Here is a 23,761-nt window from a genome sequence, read left to right on the forward strand (position 1 = left end):
CTGATTAACAGGCTACCTGAGAGATCAGGACATTTTTTTCTTCATCATCATTTTAGGAATAGGCAGCATCCAAAGCCAAGAATCCAAAAACAAAGGTAGTCTATAATTTGGTGGGTCAAGGAGAAAGGGAAAATTCAGACTGTCTTGTTGGTTAGCTTTCATTATCTTCCCTCTGCTTGGTGATTAAGATCAAACCCAGGGCTTTGTGTACACTAGGCAAGTGTTTTACCACTGAGCTATACCCGCAAGAGGTGGGGGGGCTATGTTGTCTTTAAGGAGGAATTTGGTGGAGTATAATCTCCTTCAAAGGAATTTTTCAGTGATCCACTAGCTTTTTTGTATTTCTGATTGACCAAAGATTTTAAGAGAAAATAAATAATTTTAAAGTAAGATCTTCTGTTTCTTTTGTAATAGCTTTTTACTCATTTGGATTTTGAGCAAGAATGAGTGGACTCAAGAAAATTACTTTCTTTTTTTAAAAAATCAAACTATTTTTAGAATGTCATCTTTTAAAGACAAAGCAATATAGTGTAGAAGATTATTGTATTTATTTGCTAGGATTCCCATAACAAAGTTACACAGAGTGGATGGCTTAAACAACAGAAATTCATTTTCTCATTCTGGAGGCTGGAAGTCTGAGCTCAAGGTATAAGCAGAATTGGATTCTTCTGAGGCTTCTCTTTGGCTTGCAGACAGTTGTCTTTTCCATGTTTTTGCATGGTCTTTCCTCTGTGTGTATCTGTGTCCCATTCTTATAAGGATATTAGTCATATTGAATTTCCTCCCAAATGACCTCATTTTAACTTAATCACCTCTTGAGAGACTCTACCATCTGTCACATTGTGAAGTATTGGAAATTACAACTTCAATATATGAATTTGGGGGAGGAGAAATACAAGTTAGCTGATAATTTATTTGTCAGGGAGGTAGGAGATTATTTAGGAAGGTCCCATGAAGATAAATGAAGAGAATCTAAACTAAGGTATTGATAGTAAAAATGGAAATGAGATTTGAGATTTAGAATCCTTAAGGAGCCAGTAATTTGATATTAGACTGAATGTGGAGGAATCTGAGAGAGAGGGGGCAGTGTCCTTCCTGGATTTCTGCTCTAGGAGAAGGAACAGACTTGAGGGAGATCTGAGCAGTGTGATATATCTTTTGAGTACCTAGCACTTTGACAGTCATTTGACCCAGGTGGGATCAACTCTGGGGACATCCTACAATGACTACTTTATAACATGGACTATGTCACATCCACTGTGCATGCAGGTTTCTCATCTTTGAACCTGCCTTTGAATATATCTTATGATAGTTATCACTCTCTTATTATTATAATTGATTTCAAACTCCTGTATTTTCCCTGATAAATTCCTTTAGGGTAAGGCCTACTGTTTTTATTATTTTTTTTCCCAATTCTTCAGTATCCGATAACTGGCTTCACACATCTAGTACATAGTAGAAATAGATTGTGCTTAGCAAATTCTAGTTACAGGAATAGTGTGTCAGGAGGATTGTTATATTCTTTGCATATTTTAATCAAGGCTCAATATTGAATACCTGTTTGGCTTTCTTGCAGACTGAGAAGACTTTGGGACATTCCATGAGTCATTCAAGCAACATTTCTAAGGTAGAGTACTACAGAAATATATTACTAGTGCCTTGGGACTTTTATATTCTTATACCTTACATGTGTTTATACTCTTGTCTTTTGAAGACATCAAGTTCTTGATACATTTCTGTAATTTGCTTTGGGACTATATTAGGTATTGGCAGTTATGTTTTTCTAGTCCACATACCTCACAGAAACACACTGGTCAGCATACCCACTATGTTCCTAAAGGTATACCAGACCCCTACAGACCCCAGAGACCCCACCTACCCACCCCATGCAGTCAGATGGTTGATAGGCACGCCCTGCAGAGCGCACTCCTCCATGCATCTCTGTCATGTCCACTCAGGTCTCTCACATACACTGCCTAGCACCAAGCACTGTGCCCACTTTACACCCCATGCCAAAGTGATTAGATATACCCAAGGCTGCAAGTGGAGCCCCCACCCCTCATTCCATGGGGAACTGTTCTATGCATCCTCCCTAGGACCCTTGCCCATCAACTCTAGTAGAGGGACCACCATTGAGCCAACAATGGATTCCAAGCTGGCCCCTAGCCCACCTTCCAAATGTGTCAGACAGGAAGCCCCTTGTGAATGGCCTCCTCCTGTGTCCTGGCTCTCTCTCTCTGTTTTCTCAGGCCCTTTCCCCTTTCTGGGGTGGGCTAGCAGAGGCTTTGGCTAGTGTGTGTAGAATCGTCAATAATCTTTAGTGTTATTTTGGGGGAAGTGACTTGCAAGGGAAACATAGTTTCTTTCAGGAAATCATATTTTTAGGCAGAATAAATCTTAGTCACCAGAGGATTTGTCATCTCAATTAGGAATGCATTGGACTGAAAGTAACACAAAGCTAACTATGGCGACATAAATATAGCTTTATCTGGTTCAGATGATGAGGTGCTTGGAGGTAGGTAGCTCAGGGCTAAGTTGTTCGTAGACATTGCCAGGTATTATGGTTTGGGTCTGGAATGTTCCCCAAAGGCTTATATGCTTAAAGATTTAGACCCTAATAGAGCAGTGTACAGAGGTGAGGCTTTTGACAAATGACTGTATCATGAGGACTCTAACTTCATCAATGGATTAATCTATTTGGTGGATTAATAATTTGAATGAACTATTGGGAGGTGTTGGACAGTGATGAAAAGATGAATAGTCACCTGAGCTCTCTTTTCAGTGTTCCTTTGGACACTTGTCATTCTCCTGCTTTCCACATGGTCTCACAATGAATGAGAGCTGAGTCTTCAGCACTTTGGCCTTGGCAGGAATAAGAGGAATGACTAAGGAAGGGAGGAGTCTGTCAACTGAGGGACCCTTTTTGGTAGGAAGACTGATGCTTCCCTAACTGGAAGCCCTCTCCAGTACTTGATTTCTGCTTATTTATCTCACTGCCAGAACTGTCTTAGCAGGCCACCTCTCATAGGAAGGTAGTTAGAACAAGGAGGGATTGAGGGTATGGGTTAGTCATCCATGCAGTGGGGTCATCTAGTTAGCTTACCAGGAGCATGTCAGCTGCTGGGATGTGACCCAGGAACCATCAGTACACCATGCAATGAGCTTGCTCCCATGCAATGCTCCTCTCTCAGCCCAGAAACAGCCCTGGCTGTCTCCTTATGCAGCAAGACATGAAACTGATTCTGACAGGAAGATTTGAACAATATGATGAAACCTGTCTTACTGCCTCAGATACTCTGAAATAAAGCTACTGTATATGCCATTTTGGGCCAGTGCTGTCCATGAGCAGCTTGGGTGGAAGCTTTCTTCATCCCAGGTAGGTGGACTGCTGTGGAAACAAAGCATTTTATAATAGATATAGAACCTGCAGATTACTTTGTGGGTCATCAAGCAGTGTCTGCATTGGTGCTTTGGAATATAAAGTATTCCTGGAATGGTGAAAGTAGAATTTCTGTATCTCCTCTGATTTTATTTGATTCCTGAAGCAGTCCTATCATTGGGTTATTGGCCTGATTTTGAAATTATTGAACTCATGCTCTGTGATATGCTCAGTGCTGTGATGCCAGAGCACAATGAGGGCTTAGAGTCAAAAGCCAGTGCTTTTGCCACCACCCAAGAATTCTCTGTTTCCCTTATCTGCAATGAAAAAATATTTTTGTTGTATTTGAAAAGTTAAATATTTAAAGAAGTTACTACAGTAAAAGTCCTTGTGAGTGAGGACTCACAGACATAAGCCCTTTCACCATGTTATTTCTAGTGATTTTGGACCTTTATATCGTCACACTGTAGTTTCTGCATCTTTGCCCCAGAATTGTTGTATTCAATGTAATTTAGTAAAAATAATTTTTTTGCAAGATTGACACTGTAGCATGGAGACCTGCTTGGGAAGGCAAGCCCTAAGAAAGACCCTTCAGCTGCTGCCTTCCCTATAGCAGTGCTATGATACACACCCCTCATTGTGCTGGGGTTATATTGACATTCATATAATCTCAGCTTCTTCTAAGAAGCTAGAATAGAATTTAGTGTTACTGATACTTGCTAGGCAATGCTAATGAGAGTCATTTATAATGGAAATTCTTTGGGCATTCAGTAGTTCTTATTGTGTATTCTTTTCCATAAATGAGAGGGTGGGGAGAGAGAGAATAAGAATGTGTATGTGTGTGTGGTTTTGTAATGGTCAGTTTAATTAATTTCCTTTGTGAAAGCTTGGTCTTGGCAGGCCTTCAGCAAGAGCCAGCATGTATTTATCAGAGCAGCCACAGAATGGCTTGTCCTTTAATTGTAGCTCATTTTTTTTATTGTTTGTTCACAACATTACAAAGCTCTTGACATATCATATTTCAAACATTAGAATCCTATTTTTACCCCAAATACAGATTGCAGAATCACATCGGTTACACATCCACATTTTTACATACTGCCATATTAGTGACTGTTGTATTCTGCTACCTTTCCTATCCTCTACTATCCCCCCTCCCCTCCCCTCCCATCTTCTCTCTCTACCCCATCTACTGTAATTCATTTCCCTCCATGTTTGTTATCCCATTCCCCTCACAACCTCTTGTATGTAATTTTGTATAACAATGAGGGTCTCCCTCCATTTCCATGCAATTTCCCTTTTTTCTCCCTTTCCCTCCCACCTCATGTCTCTGTTTAATGTTAATCTTTTCTTCCTGCTCTTCCTCCCTGCTCTGTTCTTAGTTGCTCTCATTATATCAAAGAAGACATTTGGTATTTGTTTTTTAGGGATTGGCTAGCTTCACTGAGCATAATCTGCTCTAGTGCCATCCATTTCCCTGCAAATTCCGTGATTTTGTCATTTTTTTAGTGCTGCGTAATACTCCATGGTGTATAGATGCCACATTTTTTTTATCCATTCATCTATTGAAGGGCATCTGGGTTGATTCCACAGTCTAGCAATTGTGAATTGTGCTGCTATGAACATCGATGTGGCAGTATCCCTGTAGTGTGCTCTTTTAAGGTCTTCAGGGAATAGTCCGAGAAGGGCAATAGCTGGGTCAAATGGTGGTTCCATTCCCAGCTTTCCCAGGAATCTCCATACTGAATTGTAGCTCATTTTTGAAGGTGAATACAACTGAATATTTATTTATAGAAATCAGAGTCTCATAATGAAGCTTTGATTTTGACAGCATAACTTCTGTGCTAAGCAGAAAGTTTTTTGAAACATAATTTTAGTCTGCACATTTCAGTATCTTAACACCAAGTGAGATTTTGTCTGTGCTCGATGATGTCATACTTGCTGAGGTGGAGTTAGGAGATTACTACTGTCTCTGAGTTTAGAGTGGGAGAATAGTAACCTTTAGCAACCTCCTGAGCAGGACACACAAACTAAAAGGTGGTCTGATAAATAGGACTTCTAAAATGGCCCCTCAGAGATGTTCTACCCTTTTGCCTAGAATCTGTGAATATCCTGAGATTTATTCTCATGATCATATTTTTTGTCATGTAGCATAGTTGGCCCTAGAATAGGGAGATTATTGACTTATATACATGATCCCAGTGGAATTCCATGAACACTGAAAAACAGAGAAATTTATTTTAAGTGGTGACAGAGAGACATTAGACTGATAGTACAAGTAGGCCTTGAAGATGGTAAAGGGTCCTGTGATGGGCCATGCATGCAGCCCTTGAGAGACAGCCAGCAAGCTGACATCAGTGTCCTCAATATTGTCATTTCAGGGAACAGCATTGCTAGCAACCCGAATGAGTGAGGATATATATTGTTTCCAGGCTCTCTAGGAAAGTGGAAGACCCTATATGGTTTTTATGAGGTGCCACAACAAAGTTCATGTGAGACAATGCAAGAAGTGATTAAATTATGAGAAGTGGATTAAAATACTGAAATAGATTAACTGCATCGTAACTATAGGCATGTAGGGTATAGCTGGAGGATGTAGGTCACTGAAGGTATAACTCTGAGGTTTATATTTTGCCCAGTGAGTGGAGCTTCCTCTCTGCTTCTTGATGCCATTTTGCTTTACCTCAAGTCAGCCAACGTGGACTGAATCTCTGAAACCATGAGCCAAAATAAACTTCTCCTCCTCTATGTTGTTCTTGTCAGAACTTTTGGTCACAGCAACATATAGGGAACTAAACCAGACCCTGAGGAGAGAGTTCTAGCACACTGTGCCTGGACTTCTGGTCCATTGAAATGGTGTGATGATAGATTTTTGTAGTTTAAGCCACTAAGTTTGTGGTACTTTGCTATACAGCAAGAGAAAAGTCAAATAGATTTGCGTTATTGTCTATGTGAAGGAGAGACCTCTCCTGGGAACTGGCAGAGAAGTTCACTTCTGAAGTTCTCTGAGCTGATGGGGTAACATGACTTCTTGATTGTGCCATCATCTTTTTTTTTTTTTTACTTATTTTGATGCTTTGTGTTGTCTCTGTTAGACTTATCATCATGCAGTGACTGTCAATTTATAACCATGATCCTTAGAGAGTTTTAACATAGAAACCTGTTCATTCACACATGCAACAAAAAAGTCCCCTTCAGAACACTTGATCCTTCTTATGTGAAACACACTCTGAATACTTCTGTTTTACTCTATTTCATTCCACTTCATATTTTTAAAATATAGATCATGACTTGTGAAATCAGTTTATTCACTTGTTGTTCTGGAGTTGAATAATTATTGCCATTGGCTGTGCTTGTAGTTTTGTTTTACCTTCATTTTTATTGTTTTACTATTTTTATTGGTTATTTTAGTTATACACGATAGTAGAGTCCATTCTGATATAGTTATGCAAGCACAGGATATATTGCATTTAGGACCCAAGTCTTATTGATGTACATGATGGTGGGATTCACTGTGCTGTACTCATATATGTACAAAGGAAATTTATGTCACATTCCTTCCACTGCCTTTCCTATTCCTGTCCCCACTCCCTTCCTTTCATTCCCCTTTGTCTAATCCAGTGAACTTCTATCCCTGCCCTTTGTTGTGGGTTAGCATCTATATGTCAAAGAGAAAATTAGACCTTTGTTATTTTGTCATTGACTTATTTCACTTAGCATGATAGTCTCCAGATCCATCCATTTACCAGCAAATATCATAAAGTCATTCTTTTTTATGGTGTGTGTATACCACAATTTCCTTTCCCATTCATCCATTGATAGCCATATAAGTTGGTTCCATATCTTAGCTATTTTGAATTTTGCTGCTGTAAACAGTGATGTGGCTGCATCACTGTAGTAAGCTGATTTTCACTCCATTGGGTATATACTAAGGAGTGGGTTAACTGGATCAAGTGGTGGTTCCATTCCAGGTTTTTGTTTGTTTGTTTGTTTTTTACTGCTTTCCAGTATGGTTGTACCAATTTGCAGTCCCACCAACAATGTGTGAGTGTATCCTTATCCCCACATCCTAGCCAACATTTATTTTTACTTGTATTCTTGATAATTGCCATTCTGATTGTAATGAGGTAAAATCTCAGTGTAGTTTTAATTTGCATTTTCCATGATTGCTAAAGATGTTGAGAATTTTTTCATATATTTGTTGACCATTCGTATTTCTTCTTTTGAGAAGTTTCTGTTTAGTTCATTTGCCAATTTATTGATTGCATTATTTATTGTTTTGGTTTAAGCTTTTAACTTCTTTATATATCCCGAATTAATGCCTTATCTGAAATGTGAGTGGCGAAGATTTTCTCCCATTCTGTAGGCTCTCTCTTTATGCTCTTGTTTCCTTTGCTGTGAAAAAGCACTTAAGTTTGATCCCATCCCATTTATTGATTTTTTATTTTACTTCTTGTGCTTTAGGAGTCTTATTAAGGAAGTCAGTTCCTAAGCCAACATGTTGGAGTGTTGGGCCTACATTTTCTTCTCAGATATGCAGGGTTTTATACTTAGGTCTTTGATTCTCTTTGAGTTGATTTTTGTGCAGGGGTGAGAGAGAGAAGTTTTTAATATGGATTATTATTATTTATATATGGATTTCCAGTTTTCCCAGCAGTATTTGTTGAAGAGGCTATTTTTGTCCTCCAGTGTAGATTTTTGGCACCTTTGTCTACTATGAGATCACTGTATTTATGTGTGTTTATCTCTCTTGTCTTCTGTTCTATTCCATTGATTTTCATGCTTGTTTTGGTGCCAATAGCATGCTGTTTGGGGGGGAGGGCACTAGTTTGGTACTGTTTTTTTCTTTTTTTGGATTGAACATAGGGGCACTTGACCACATGTTCAAGGGAGTAGGGATGGGAACGACATCCCCATCCCATTTTTGTATTTTATTTATAGACAGGGTCACTCAAACTTAGTTGCTTAGCTTCTCAATGTTGCTGAGGCTGGTTTTGAACTTGTCCTCCTGTCTCAGCCTCCTGAGCTGCTGGGATTACAGGCATGTGTCACCACACCCAGCAGCATGCTGTTTTTGTTACTGTGGCTCTGTATTACAATTTAACAACTGGTATTGTGATACCTGCTGCTTCCATAAGCTATTTTTAAATGAAATCATGTGTAGGAAATATTGCTCAGGTTTAAAGCCGCAAAGCTCTTCTGTAGCGTTCCTATGGAGAATCAGTGTTTCCCCCATCAGGTGCCAGGACTTCCTCTGTGGATTGGATCATCTGTGAAGGTGTCAGCACAGATGGCAATGTTGTTTCTCTGCTTGTTTCTCTGTGTGTCCATTCCTAGGCACAGCAGACTTCCTCTTTCTTATGACTGCCTGTTATTTCTTCCTGTAGATGTAAAAGTATTGCCTCATTTTGCTGGTGGGCTGATGTCAGCTGTTTGCTCTCATGAACACTGCTCTTTAAATCCTTTTGTGCAAGTGTTTCTGGATGAATTCCTAAAAGAATTGCTGGGACAAAATTAATGTGCCTTTTAATTCTGAGAGCTGTTTCTATCTTACGGAGTGATAGGGAACAGAGATGTGAGTGGTGGGAACAGGAGGTAAATGGAATAATTCTTCAAACTGGGCCCACTGTGTTGACCGACCAACCCACCAACCAACCCACCCTCCCTCCCTCCCTCCCTCCCTCCCTCCCTCCCTCCCTCCCTCCTTCCTTCCTTCCTTCCTTCCTTCCTTCCTTCCTATCTATTACATTCTTCAGCAAATAGCCTATTATCTGCAGGAGAAATGGAGGCCTAAAATGCCAATAAAAAGAGTATAAATTATCCTGAAGTTGGGGACTGTTGTGACCCTTACAAAGACCCCATCGCAGAACTCAGGGAAATAAGGATAATCCCCCCAACCATCTGTAAGAACAGGTTCCAATTAGAACTGGTCATCATGGGCCAAAGTGACCTAGAGTTATCACATGCAGTGGGGACTTCAAAGTCTGATATTATCCTGCTGTCAGTCCAAAATCAAGAGGTGGACTTGGGCAAGACTCTCTGAAAACTTTCCTGGGACTCCCACAGAGTAGGAAGGAGTGGTGGAAAAGGAAGCCAGGCAGTAATCTAGTGGGAGGAGCACGGGAAAAAAGTGACAAGAAAGGAAGGCTTGAGGTTATCCTGCAGTGAGAGAGTAGTGTGTTCCTGCCACCTACTGAGAAGTCTGTCTGAGGAGTGTATTAGGATAGACACTCTAAGGACAATAGGTTCTCCCAGAGGAAACAGAAGGAATGAGAAGCCAGGTTCTGTCATGGTTGAATAGGAAGTTTTCTTTTCCCCATATATCTTCACAGCCTTGTTAAAAGTAATTCAAAACAGTGACTCTGATAGGAAAGGCAATAATTAAGAGGCTCAAGAATAGCCATACAAAATGTCTAAGTGAGTGGTAATGTCTAAAAGTATCTGTCATTCCTGAGAAATGAAGTCAACTGAGATTTAGGCTTATATATAACCTAAAGGTTTGCTTTGGCAGAATTGATTTCAGCATCACAAGAAGAGGAAATTTTTAAAAAAATTTTTGTTTTAATTAGTTATACATGACAGTAGAATGCACTTATATACTTTGATATATCATACATAGATGGGATATAATTTCTCATTTTTCTGATTATACATATTGTAGAATCACATTGGTCATACAGTCACATACATACATAAAGTAATAGTGTCTGTTTCATTCTACTATCTTTCTTATCCCCACATCCCCTGCCTTCTCCTCCTTTCACTTCCCTCTACCTAATCTAAGGTAACACTATTCTTTTTTTTTTTTTGCATTACAATTCTTAGTACACATATATACCACAATTTTTGTATCTTTGTTTGTATATAAAGTATGTTGACACCCAATTCAAGTCTTCATACATGTACTTTGGATAATGATGTCCATCACATTCCACCATCCTTGCTAATCCCTGCCCCTTCCCTTTCCCCTCCCACCCCTCTTCCCTATCTAGAATTCATTTATACCTCCCATGCTCTCCCTCCCAGTCCCACTATGAGTCAACTTCCTTATATCAGAGAAAACATTCTGCATTTGTTTTTTGGAAGGGATTGGCTGAGTACACTTAGCATTATCTTCTCCAACGCCATCCATTTACCTGCAAATGCCATGGGTTTTTTTTTTTTTTTTTTTGTAATGCTGAGTAAAATTCCATTATGTATATATGCCATTTTTTTTCATTCATCCACTGAAGGACATCTAGGTTGGCTCCACAGTTTAGCTATTGTAAATTTTGCTGCTGTAACTTTAATGTGGCTGTGTCCCTGTAGTATGCTGTTTATAAGTACTTTGGGTATAGACAGAGGAGAGGGATAGCTGGGTCAAATGGTGGTTCCATTCCCAGTTTTCCAAGGAATCTTCATACTGCTTTCCATATTTGCTGCACCAATTTGCAGTCCCACCAGCAATGTATGAGTCGGCCTTTTTCTCCACATCCTCCCCTACACTTATTGTTGTTTGTCTTCATAATCGCTGCCATTCTGACTGGAGTGAGATGATATAAAAAGAGAGAATTTTCATGAATCTTTTTTACATTCTTTTTCATGACTAGAAAGTCTCTTGGGAACCAGGAAAGTGCTTCAGGAACAGAGGGCTTCAGTATATTTTGTTGTTATTGTTTTTGTCACATTTAATTTTCTTATTATAGACAGTAGCACCTTTTGTCAGAAACTGTCAGGTCCTGCGTTATCTGACCTCATGGAGGAAGAGTGCAGGTGCTCCTGGAATTAATTTTGTATGGTACAGACCTTTGACCTGGTGCTGCTCCCTGGCTCCTGAGTGCCACTCTGCTATGTTTTGGAACTTCTAAGAAGAGATTGCTAGCCTTTGACTTTGAACAGCTTCCCAAATCTGGCTGTGAAACTGTATTGGAAACTTTAGGCTTCCTTTTTGTTATCCATCAGGCCAGTTTTCTAGATCCTTGTTGGTAGACTGACAGATTTTACTCAGCTTATTGCCAACAACAGATCAAGCTCTTTAAAACTGCTGCAGTGATTATTCTGCGTATGGATTGGTCTTGATCTTTGGAACATGTACTCTTCTTTAGCTGGTAACAGAAGGAGCTTCTGTGGGAGCTATGATATCCCTACCATCCTTTCTCATTTTCTTGCTCTTTCTGGAAAAGGGAGTCAGCATTTACTGAAGTTTATATTTGTTAAAATAAAAGTAGATTTTAAAAATTTCCTTGAAATTTATAGTCTGATAAGGAGACTTGTTATTGGGAGCTTTGTTGAAGTTTTGGACATTACTTGCTGAAAGCATCTTACAACATTTTTCATGGAGTTAAAGAGGGTCAAATTGGGACAGGAACATAAATAGAGAATGCTGAAAGAGTCCCTGTTTCCTGAATAAAAATTGGGTAGCAACAATAACCTGCCTTGTCACAACACCATTCTTCCTTGAGACTGACTGCTGCCACTATCTCAGGAGCGTTGGTGTCTGCTGCCATTGCAGACACACCTGTTTGAGTTTCCTGCAATGCATCTGAGATGGAAACCGTCTAGGCAAGTGCACATAGGTCTCTTCATATGTGGACAGTTGACTGCTTCCTTGATAAGGCCTGTTACCTGTCCCTGGGCCTTGCTGTTCTTACCCCATATTCTTAACCCAGGCACTCATGGATGCAATCATTATCCCTTACTTCCCTTTTGATATAGATTATGTGACATTCAGGAGAGTAAGAGGCATTTTCTCTTGATTTCAGCTTCATGAGACCTGCCTTTTCTCAGAACACTGACCCTGATTCAGCATCATTCTGTAGATAAGATTCCACTCTCCTTCCACAAGACTTACCTTCCTTTCATAAGACAGGAAAGTTTATGTGGTTCCAAGAAGATCATGTTCTTTCCAAGAAAGTGAGGGCATGGAAGATAACTAGTTAATTCCATGTTTTCCATCCCTTATGGGAAGGGGTTTCCTTTTATACCTGTGTCCTGGCAACTGAGCTTAACCTGCAACACAGAGAAAGAAGAGGTGACCTTATAGCAGTGAGAGTACAAGGTCATGAATGCAACTGGACATTACTTCCTTCAGGTCTACCTGGAGAAGGATGTTGATGATTCACACTTTTCTGCTGTACATTTTGACTAGCCTGTGTTTTTTATGTTTTCTGTCACTGAACAAAAGTTAGTCACTCTCAGAAGTAAAAGGAGGCAACAAATTCATAAAGGTTTCCAGTCTCAGAATGGGTTTAGGATTGGACATCAGAAAATCATCAGAGGTAAGAGTTTGGGCACTTTGGGCTGGGGTTGTGGCTCAGTGGCAGAGCACTTGCCTAGCATGCGTGAGACACTGGGTTCCATCCCCGGCACCACATAAAAATAAACAAATAAAATAAAGGTATTGTGTCTCTATAACTAAAAAAAAAAAGAGTTTGGGCACTTAAGAATAGGTACCCTCAATCTGCTTCCCTGTAGTGATTAATAGTAACTTACTGTTTATGTATTATTATACTACACTTTTATCATTATTTTATGGTTTATGCACTTATTATACTACAGTTTTATCATTATTTTAGAGTGTATACCTTCTACTTATTAAAAAATTTACTGTAAAATAAGTATGCAGTGTTGTACCAGAAGCAGCCTCATACATCTCATGTTTATCATATCTCTAAATCAAATCAAGATATTGGGGCCTAAAGAGCTCTCCAATAGAGCCCGTAATGGCTGTCTGGGAGGAGGCTTCAAAAGAAAGAGGAGGAAGGCTGGTATATTTGGGTCTGTGGGATACAGGGTATGAATAGCACCATCTCCACATGGGTCCTGAGATCTCTTTCATTTTGTTTTTGGAAGAATCCTATAAAGTAATAATGGAAGTTATTTTGGGATGTCATTTTCATGTCTCCAAATAAACTTTAGATTCTTAAGAACTTTGACCATTAATGCTTTTAGAGAAAATATGTCCAATGTCCATGTGTACATTTGGTTAGAAAATGTGGATTCTTGGGTGACTCAGAAGATGTGTTAATTGAGTAACACTGGATGATTTCATTATACACACACAGCATGGCAACTTCTTGGATCAAGTTTCTTGAGGTTTATTAGGTATAAAATGATGTCTAATCTTGTTCTGGGAGTAGGAGTAATGGTCCAGCAAACAAGCTAGTCCTGTTTCTTTCCAGGCTGGTGCATTTGCTGCAAGGGTGGGATAGGAATAGGAATTTCTGGGCAGTAACAGTTCCATTCCAGTGGCTAACAGATGTCCCATGGGTGGGGTGCCAGGATGAGAGTGTACCCCTGGGGGTGGCACTTAAAGTAGGGGCTAGACCTCAACTAGGGTCAAGGTGAAGCTCCTCTTGAATCATGGTGAGTGGTAATGTGGGTTTAACAGACTCATGGCATTGTTTTCTGGAATTAAGGAAGGAAGAATGTATTTACAGTTACATGTCACATAATGATCTTTTTGGTCAATGACACACTGCATATATGGCGTTGGTCCCATAAGATTATAGTGGATCTGAAAAGTTTCTGCCTTCTAGTGACAGCATTACAATTCTAATGTGGTACAGCATGTTATTCATATTTGTGGTGATACTGGCATAACCCTGCTGTGCCTATACAACTGATAAGTAAATGACTATTATTGGTTTATGCACTTATTACACTACACTTTTATTTTAGAGTGAAATCCTTCTTAAAAAATTTACTGTAAAGGAAGTATGCAGTGTTTTGCCAGAAGCAGCCTCACACATCTCATGTAAATCAAATCAAGAAGCCACATCAAGTAATTGACCTGTGCCATCTAGGTTTGTGTAAGTCCACTCTATGATGTTTGCATGATGACAGAATCTTCTAGTCATACATGTGGACCATGTTCCCACTGTAAGCAACACGTGACTATAAGAAGGACATAGGTACCCTAGAGGCTAGAGAATGAGTCTTGCTAGACCCCAGAGAGGCATGCATGGAAGGTTGGAGGCCTTTAGTGATGGCTTTGCATGCTCAGATTAGCTCCTTTCCCATCCCTATTTCTCTCCATCTACTTCTCTTCTCACTGTGGTGCTTTTTCTGTCCTAGATCTTTCCCCTAATTTTGGCTTGTTCACTACCCCTCAGAGGCCCTATTCTATCCTATGAGCTCTTCTTACATGTTCTTTCAACTTAAATTTCTTAATTATTAATTTACATTTCTAAGATTAGACCTCTTGGGAGCATCCTATGTTCAGCCCTCTCCTGGCTTCCAGGTTGATCTATGGATTGGTGGTTCAAATCATGGAATCTTCTTTATAAAAAGAATTGTGTTGGGGCTGGGATTGTGGCTCAGCAGAAAAGCACTTGCCTAACATGCTCAGGGACCTGGGTTTGATCCTCAGCACCACATAAAAATAAAAATAAATGAATGGAATGGAGGTATTGTGTCCAACTACAACTAAAAAATAAGTAAATATTAAAAACGAGAGAGAGAGAACTATGACATTGGTAGTGAGGTTATGTGGACCAGCAAGTGGGCACTGTGCATGAGGTTGTGAGTAGTAGAGTGCTCTCAAGTCCTCCAGCCTTGGATAAGATTGTCTCAGGAACCATGTGAAGGAATTCTGGGAGAAGCTCGTGATGACAGGCACCATGCCTCCTATATCTTCATTTTATTGACTTATATATGAACTTGTGAAGTGTAGATGCTTAGGGGAAAAAACAGCCACTGAACTCACAGAAGCTTGGCAGTGAGGCTTTGTGGTTTCAGGTATCTCTGGGCTATACTTTTATCCACAGTGTCATGTACATAGCCCTGTTGTGCCAGGGCAGTGGGAAAAGTTACTGAAAGACCAAATAAAATGCCTGGACATGACATACAAATTTTATGCTTTACTGAGAAATGCTTACAGGGAAGGTCCAGAGGCAAAAGGCTGGAAAGGTGCTTTGCCAGAAAGTCCAGTGGTGACAGGCTGGGCAGATGGTCCTCTACTACACACTGTGTTTCTGGTACCTTGCAGAGAATAGTGCCTCCTATCCCTCTCCACTCTTTGTCCAGGGGTAGCCACCTGGATGAGCACTTCTGCCTCCAAAGTGCTCTGATCTGCACCAGTTACTAGAGGAGGAGGGGGTTTATAGGTTAGGTTACAGAAACAGCGACATCAACATTAGCTTGGTTAGGTTGCATGTATGACCAACACCCCAAGGAGCAACTACCCTGGTGTACATGCAGAAAGCAACTTTCTTCTGATAATGTTGAATTTTCCTTTTTCCCAGCGTGCATGAGAGAAAGTCAGTGTCCTTCAAGATAACATGTACCTAGATATTCCAGTCCAGGCTTGCTCTCATTGCTTCTTTAACCTGCACATGTTTGGACAAGCTTATAGACTTTTGATAGGGGCAAGGGTCTGATGAAATCATCCTGCCACTATTGTTTCATTCTTCCCTCCTGAGCTACACACTTCATCACATAAGACATTGGTCATGTCTGTTTCTGAGGCCACCACCACAGCCTTGTCTAAAACCATCATGGTATCTAGAAAATCCAATTCATAGGGCTGTTCTTGGAATACTCTGCTCAAGGTTTATAATTTCGCTGTGTGTGTGTGTGTGTGTGTGTGTGTGTGTGTGTGTGTGTGTATGTATTTAATGTGCTCATGTTCCCAGTCCCACTTTATTTATTTACTAAATGGCACAGTGGTCTTAACATCTGTGCTAAATATGGAGTGAAGGGGCTTAATGATTCCAAATGAGATGCATCTCTTTGGGAGTAGTCAGGGTAAAGAAAGCTTAAATTCTACCTATGAGAGAAGCTGGTACCACTGAAGTCTTATCCAACCAAATAACCCCAAGTATTTGATAGCCCAAGTTTTTGCAACTTGGAGATGTGACTGCCCACCCTTTCTCTGGGAAATGCCCCACCACCTTTGGGTTGCCTCCTCTTGGTAGGGAAAAGACTCAGAAATTAACACTGTATAATCAATATAATGAAACATTGATACTGTGTCAAGTTTTGTCCATTAGTTCAGATCAATTGCCATCATCCCATGATGTATGGTTGGACTATGTAAATATCCTAGGGGAAGAACATTGAAAGTCAATTTTTGCCCTTCCCACATGAAATCAAATTTCTCCTGGCTTTCTTTATTGGACATCTTGCCTTTCTTTTGCTCCATCCTTCTCCCACCTTTTCATCCATATTCTGTATCTCTCACTTCCTAATCTTTTTAAAAAATATTTATTTTTTAGTTGTAGTCAGACATAATACCTTTATTTTATTTATTTATTTTTTATGTGGTGCTGCGGATCAAACCTAGAGCCTCGCACATGATAGGCGAGCACTCTACTGCTGAGCCACAAACCCAGCTCCTTGCTTCCTAATTTTTTCAGTTTCCCCTATATCAGTTACAGCCTGTGCTGCTTGAGAAACTGGAAGGGCCACCAAAGGACTGAGAATTCATACCAGAGTTCCATAATATGTCCCAGAGCCATTTGAAGAATGTCTTCTTTATTCCTGCTATTTCATTAGGACCATTGTAGATCTCTGCATAAATTGCATACTTCATTCCTCTCTTAGGAGGTCATCTGGGTGTGCCACAGGTAAATCCCCAGTGGAGCTAAGCATTTTTTATAGGCAGCTATCATCCAAGGACAATAGAGATGTCATAGTTCTCCTTAACAGCTGAATATAAATGTTACTACAGGGTAGGGTGTGTGGTGCCTGAGGCATTTTATTTCATTTTGCTCTCTGATAGGAGTGTACATTCAGTAATAGTATCCCAAAGCCACAACAGCCATACTGCTACATTTCCCCTAGCTTTCCATCTAAACTTGTTCCCTGGTTCTGGAGATATGCATGTACCAACTGGGAGGGGGAAGATTCTCATCATCCACTTTCACTAGCTGAGACAGATCTGTCTTTACCTTTTGATTTAGGAGCCATCTGGCTTTTAGTACTGGTACCTTAATCGGTTCATTCCAGTACTCATATTTTCTTCTGAGATCCTGGGGTCACCAAGGGTCCCAGTTCTTTTAAGTAATTTTCATCCTTATTTTAGCTCATGGTAGACGTTTACCTTTCAGTTTAGCAAAGCAGAAGGCTTAAATTTCTAAATTCTCATCAATATTCTTCTATGAGCAATTATTGCTCAGTAGTCCCTGCTTGAGTTAATCATGTTGCACACTCCAGTTTTAATTTTTCCTTAGTTGCTTAATACAGGATTGGGCCTGAAGCTCTGCCTCTGTTGCTGCATCCATTGCTATGTGGAGGGGCCACCACATAGCTGCTGCTATTTTACTCACCTCTTTCTTTTTCTTTAGATAGTATTGCTTGCCCACAAGCAATAATATTTCCCCTGGTCCCTGAGGTGTTTTCAGGCATCCTCCTACTTGTGTGATATCCCCCAAGTATCTATTGTAGCCACCATCCCCAACACATGGAAATGGAAAGCCATTTGGATGTTACCTATGGCATATGTCCCCTTTTCAGCTGCCACAGTCTTGGTGCTCATAGGATCTCTTTGGTCTTCCAACTGGCCTGCTGTTATATCCATAGCCCAGTTGTTCCAGGACATTGGGACACATTGCAGAGAGACCTAAGGTAATACTCAGAGATGGCTTATAAGTCATAAGCCTTTATTGAAAAAATTCACTTTATCGAGAAGTTCACTTTACTGAGAAATGGTCCAGTGGCAAAACGCTGGAAAGGTGCTTTGCCAGAAAGTCCGGTGGTGACAGGCTGGGCAGATGAACCTCTGCTACACACAGTGTTTCCGGTACCTTGCAAGAATAGTGCCTCCTATCCCTCTCCACTCTTTGTCCAGGGGCAGCCACCTGGATGAGCACTTCTGCCTCCAAAGTGCTCTGATCTGTACCAGTTACTACAGGAGGAGGGGGTTTATAGGTTAGGTTACAGAAACGACGACATCAACATTAGCTTGGTTAGGTTGCATGTATGACCAGCATCCCAAGGAGCAGCTACCCTGGTGTACATGCAGAAAGCAACTTTCTTCTGATAATGTTGAATTTTCCTTTTTCCCAGTGTGCATGAGAGAAAGTCAGAGACCTTCAAGATAATATGTACCTGGACATTCCAGCCCCGGCTTGCTCTCATTGCTTCCTTAACTGACTAGGTTTTTTGGGGGGAATGAAAAGTGAGGTCAAGGTATATTACTATCTTACTTTTCTTTAAGGGCAATACACACATAAGAAAAAAAGGAGGAATGATGTTGTATTTGTTTTGCCTAGGTGTGTAGGACCTAACATATATTCCTTATTGTGAGCAATAGACATTCTTAGATTTTTCTTCTCACAGCCATTCATGAGAAGATGGTGTTTCCACTTACCTTGGCTCCTTCCTGAACACTGACTGGGGGTATGTCATTGCAGGCTGGGAGTTCTCCTTCAGCATCAGCTCCAGTGTCTGCCTTCTCTCGCACTTCTGTCACACCATCCAACCAGGACATCTGCAGGTAACACTGTGCTTCAGATGCTGCCATGGCCCATATGATTCTGGATATAAGGATTAATGTCTATAGCTTCTCAGTTTTTCATTTGTTTTATCATTCTTCCTTTGGTGAAGGAGTTGGCCCAATTTTATGTGTTGTTTGCTCACCAGATTACCACACCAGTCTCATTTCTAAACTTTGATGTCTGTTTTCTCTTAAAATTGTTTTTACTTTCTGTGCTTTATTCCACTGTTCTGCATGCAGTTCCAGTGCAGTGTTTTCTGAGTATTGTCATCACAGTCCCGTGCAGTCTGCTGTTGTCTTGAAAGCACCTCACTGCCAGAGTTCTCTGACACAAGGGCTCCCTGTGACGGTTGTCTGTAAAGACACATTACAGGCATCAGAAAGCAATTCCTTTGATTCTGAATGGTTTCAGGCCTTGAAGCCTGCTAAGAATGCCAAAGCCAGAAGAACACTAAAGTTTTCAAAGTCCCTAAATGATGTATGTGAGAAGCCCCAGGATACTTTGGAAAGCTTTGACTATGTGGAAAGAACTTGTTCTGAAGGAAAATTGGTACTCTCTCAAGATCCATGTCTCAGAATTAACAGGCTTCATTTTAAAGGAAAAAGAGCACTGAATCCTAAATCTCTTGGCAGTTCCAAACGTTTCTGTGTCTCATCCCTCTCTGCCAACCATTCTGTTGCCTCAGAGGTAGAAGCTGGCAAGGGGGGCATACACAGCCCGATTTTGGAAGAGAAAGAAGATGGTGAGGCCGGGTCCAGAAGCCAGCGGCTGCTCCATTACCTGCTCTTGCTCTCCCATGGCTCTAGCACCAGCAGCCTGCGCAGATTCCATGAGCTGGAGAGCCATACCGCTCACCTGCATGCCACCAAGTCCTCGAGTGGGCTGGCAGGGAGCATGGGCTTCTGCTCTGATGAAATGGGAGACGATGACGTCTTTGAGGACAGCACATCCGCCAAACTCAAGTGCAGGGTTCTGCGGGCACCCCTCTGCTCAGTGGAGAAGGACAGTGACCTGGATTGTCCTTCTCCCCTGTCTGAAAAATCTACCCCCATCTCTCCTGTGTCCATCTCAGGGGATGCCTGCAGGTTGGTTTGCCAGGAACCACCATTCTGGCCATCTCTGCTCACACCTTTGTAGCCTCATCTTGCTTTTAATATGTGAAGTTTCGGGAAAACAGTTAATACAGTTGTAGCCATTTGGGGGGTAATTGTTTTCTTCAGGAGAATGAAGTATTGTTGCTGTTTGAAAAACTAATTTTAAAAGAGGAAGAAGCTATACATATTAAAGGCCAAGCTGACCTTCTCAACTAAAAACAAATAGACTTTGGATAAGGAAATTAGAAAAAAGAAAATAGTATTTCCAATTTTCCAGCTTGATAGTTCTGATTTTAAGCATTTGCTGCCATCCCAGTCTCGTTTTTTACTCCTTGTAGCTCCCCCCAGTGAATGGTTAGGAGTAGCTGCTCTCCAGTATCTCCTTCCTGTTTTCCTCTTAACTTAGGTGTGGCCACCCCTGCCCAGTCCTAAATCCTCTTTCCCACCTTATTTTCTCTGTGCAGCATCCTTGTCTGGCCCTAAGGCTCTGAGAATTCATTTTCTGTCACAAATCTCCTGTTTCTCCCAAACCAACCTTTCCCTCCTTGGTGCCACCCATTACATTTCTCAGAGCTGGATCAGAAATCTTGTGCCTGAAACAACCAGCCCAAGAGTCTGGCAAGGTCAGGGCCTGGCTGCTTTCAGGACACATACCCTGCTTATTCCGCAGCTGTTGGAAAAGATCCCTGTTCTCAAAAGCCTGATTAAGTTCCTTGAGGTTAGTAGTTCTCCTGCTGCATGCTTCCTTAGAAATAATGACTGCTTTAAAATTAATTTTTGTTCAGTACTATGAGTGGTCCTGAATAAAAGAAATGAAATTGCAGTATGTCATCATGGTGAGTTTTTAGGTGGAGGAGAGAGAACTATGATCTCTGTTTACTCCATGAGAGAGAGTGGGCTGATGTACCTGTAGTGTGTGAAGGCGAAGTCAGTGTTAAAGTTAGAAAGCCATGCTTTCTTAAGTCACTGTAGTATTTTGGGGAGGGACACTGCTCATTTTATTTTACATATAAATTTTAATTATTTTAATGTCTTATGTTCTAGAAGATGACTTCATGTTGCCTTAAATTTATCTTTCAGTGAAGTTCTTAAGTCTTAACCCACAATGATTGCTTTGTCATTTCTTATATCATTTTCTCCCTCTTTATTGCCAAATGCCATCCTGACTTTCCATGTGTGTGCGGTAAGCTAGATATTTTAGTTTAAATATTATTTTCATTTGTGCTTGTATGTTTTTGTGCTCATAGTCACTTCTGTGATGTTTGTTGCTGAAAGTTTTCTTTCATGGATTGAACTTCCACTGCAGTGTCACCTTCCTTGTTGTGGGGCTCTTCTGGCACTAACTGATTTTCCTCTCACCATAGGATATGCCACTGTGAAGGTGATGATGAGAGCCCCCTGATTACCCCCTGCCACTGCACAGGAAGCCTCCACTTTGTGCACCAGGCCTGCCTGCAGCAGTGGATCAAGAGCTCTGACACGCGCTGCTGTGAGCTCTGCAAGTACGAGTTCATCATGGAGACCAAGCTGAAACCTTTGAGAAAAGTATGTGAGGAAAGAACATTCCCAGAAGTACTTAACCCTCTCTGAGATAAATGACCTGGATGAGTTATCATCTCAGACCATGGAGCCATAGCATGCCTCTGTTTGTTTCTTTAAATAACTGACTGGTGCTTACACTCACATTGTAGATTGTTGTTTCTGGTACTTATGTCTAAGTCCCTACCCTCAGGAAGAAGCTCTTTACCACTATTCAGTTATGATGCTTCTCTTTCACAATTAGACTGCTTGCTTGTCTGTGTCAGTCGCTTGGCTCTTGGCCACAGACTGTCCTGTGACATCTTAGTCAGCATTTAGCTTTGTATGTATTAACTGTTAGTATCTTGCCTTTCCAGTGAAGACTGAATATTGGACATAGTGTGTCTCCCAACCATTAAGCCTAGCATAGCACATAGTCAATTTGTTCGTGTATGCCTGTGATAAGTGTTTACTGGATGGGAGGTGGGTGAGTGGGGAAATGCAGCTGTCTTCATGTCACAGGTCATTGCTTCGTTTTAGAGAAACTGTGATGCTGATTACCATTCAGATGTTGACTGTTTCATACATCTTTCTATGTGCCTTGCACAGAGGTTTTGTTTGGAAAAATAAAAGCCTATTTCTGTCTTAAAAATGCCAACATGTAAATTTCCAGGGGAATCACACAGTCAAATAATGGCATACAATGAGACCAATTAAAACCATGCAGAGAGAAGTGTGTTGTGGGCATGCCTCATCCTAGGGAGGTGGAGAGCATCAAAGAAAGTTTGGCTTTTGTAGCAGTTCTGGAAGGATATATGCATGGGCTTTGAGGGCAAAGTGAAGGACTTTAGAGAGGTCATATTGGAGAAAAGCATCCACCAAGAAAGACAAGAGGGTGAGCATTTCAGAGGTGTTAAAGAGTGGAGCTGTGGGTGTCCTAGGAAATAGTGATAATCAGGGGACTGGAGACACCAAGACACTGATTTTGTTTTAGGTAGGAAACCCAGAGAACTTGCTGGTTATAAAACCTCAGCAGAAAGCAATCAGATGTTACAGAAGGCAGGATCATATTACTAAAAGAAACATTTTGCCACCTATTCCATGCTTATCTCTTGTGGCACGTGGATAATTTAGAGGCTCTATTTTCAGCTTACATTGCATAGAACCATCTGGATAAAGGCTGTGACTACCGTTGGCAAGGGATATGCAGAGTGTTTACACTTTCTTCTTTCTTTCTACTTTTATATGTTTTCTTCTGATTCGGAAACCAGTAAATGAAAAAGAAAATCTGGCTATTTGGAGTAAATTAATGTGCTCCTAGAGGAGATGGCACTGGCAGAGTCTGCTTGTACCAGGAACTCTTAGCATCGATGTCAAGCTGCTGCTGCAAAGGTAGCAGAGGACCAAAGAGTGAGCGCCTTCCGCCATTCACCTTCACAACATAGTGTGACCCATCTGCCAGTGTATTGTGGCATCATCAACCCTATTCTTCCGCTTGTCCATACCAGTCAACAAGCCAGGGAGACATAAAACAGCACCTGGGTCTTGAACCAACATGTTGTTTTCATTAGGATTGAAATCACAGAATCCTTTATTAGGCCACTTAGTGTCTGCTTGTGAGAATAAGCAGGTGCTGATGATAATGCAATGTTTATTTTGATCCCAGATGCTTTTTATTTCATAAAATGTCTGGTACCTGGTTGAAGCCCAGTGGCTTAAAGAGAACAGCTTTGAGTATTTGGGGAAAGTCATCTAGTTGAGGGAGAGGGAGGGGATGGAGAGCTGATTGTGGCCATCAACAATATTCTCACTCCCATTATACCTATTTACTCTGGGCCTGAGCCTCACTCTTTGCTTGTCGCCTTTCCAGTGGGAGAAGTTGCAGATGACGGCCAGCGAGCGCAGGAAGATCACATACTCAGTGATGTTTCATGTCATCGCCATCACCTGTGTAGTCTGGTCCTTATATGTGCTCATCGACCGTACTGCTGAGGAGATCAAGCAGGGGCAGGGAACAGGTAAGAGCTCAGCCTGAGAAGTAAGTGCTGCACACAAGCCTTGGAGAACATGCTGGGGTCTTGAGGTCAGAATGTTGTTCTAGCCCTACTGTGAGCATCTGGGTTTGGGGTGTGGGGCATAAATAGGAGGCACAAAGCATTCTTTTTGGATGTTTCTCAGGCTAGTTTAAAACCCAGTCAGAAAAAAATGGAATAATGGAGTGTGAGATGAGAGGACAGGATAAAAGATGGTGGATGTTCTCTTCCACCCCACATTTGAGGAAGGAAGATTTGATGAGTGAAGAATCCATTGGTTATGAGAAGTTCAAAAGCTGTGTTCTATTTACTTCAGAT

At 41.0% G+C, this 23,761-nt stretch overlaps 1 protein-coding gene across 11 annotated transcripts in view; it reads left to right on the forward strand.

Annotated features, from left to right (window-relative positions):
• MARCHF8 (membrane associated ring-CH-type finger 8) overlaps positions 1 to 23,761 on the forward strand; it is a 131,856-nt gene that overhangs the window by 104,544 nt on the left and 3,551 nt on the right. For 7 of the 11 annotated variants that reach the window (XM_081268526.1, XM_081268524.1, XM_081268527.1 and 4 more), the window contains 5 exons: positions 1,577 to 1,627; positions 18,715 to 18,797; positions 19,038 to 19,883; positions 21,257 to 21,437; positions 23,281 to 23,428. In XM_081268526.1, coding sequence (XP_081124652.1) covers positions 1,577 to 1,627; positions 18,715 to 18,797; positions 19,038 to 19,883; positions 21,257 to 21,437; positions 23,281 to 23,428 — 1,309 coding nt within the window. Of the gene's footprint in view, positions 1 to 1,576; positions 1,628 to 18,640; positions 18,798 to 19,037; positions 19,884 to 21,256; positions 21,438 to 23,280; positions 23,429 to 23,761 lie in introns of all 11 variants that reach the window. The other 4 variants (XM_081268531.1, XM_081268523.1, XM_081268530.1 and 1 more) reach the window with 3 other exon arrangements.

Source organism: Spermophilus citellus (assembly GCF_964194105.1).
Source record: "Spermophilus citellus genome assembly, chromosome: 15".
Classification (NCBI taxonomy): Eukaryota; Metazoa; Chordata; class Mammalia; order Rodentia; family Sciuridae; genus Spermophilus; species Spermophilus citellus.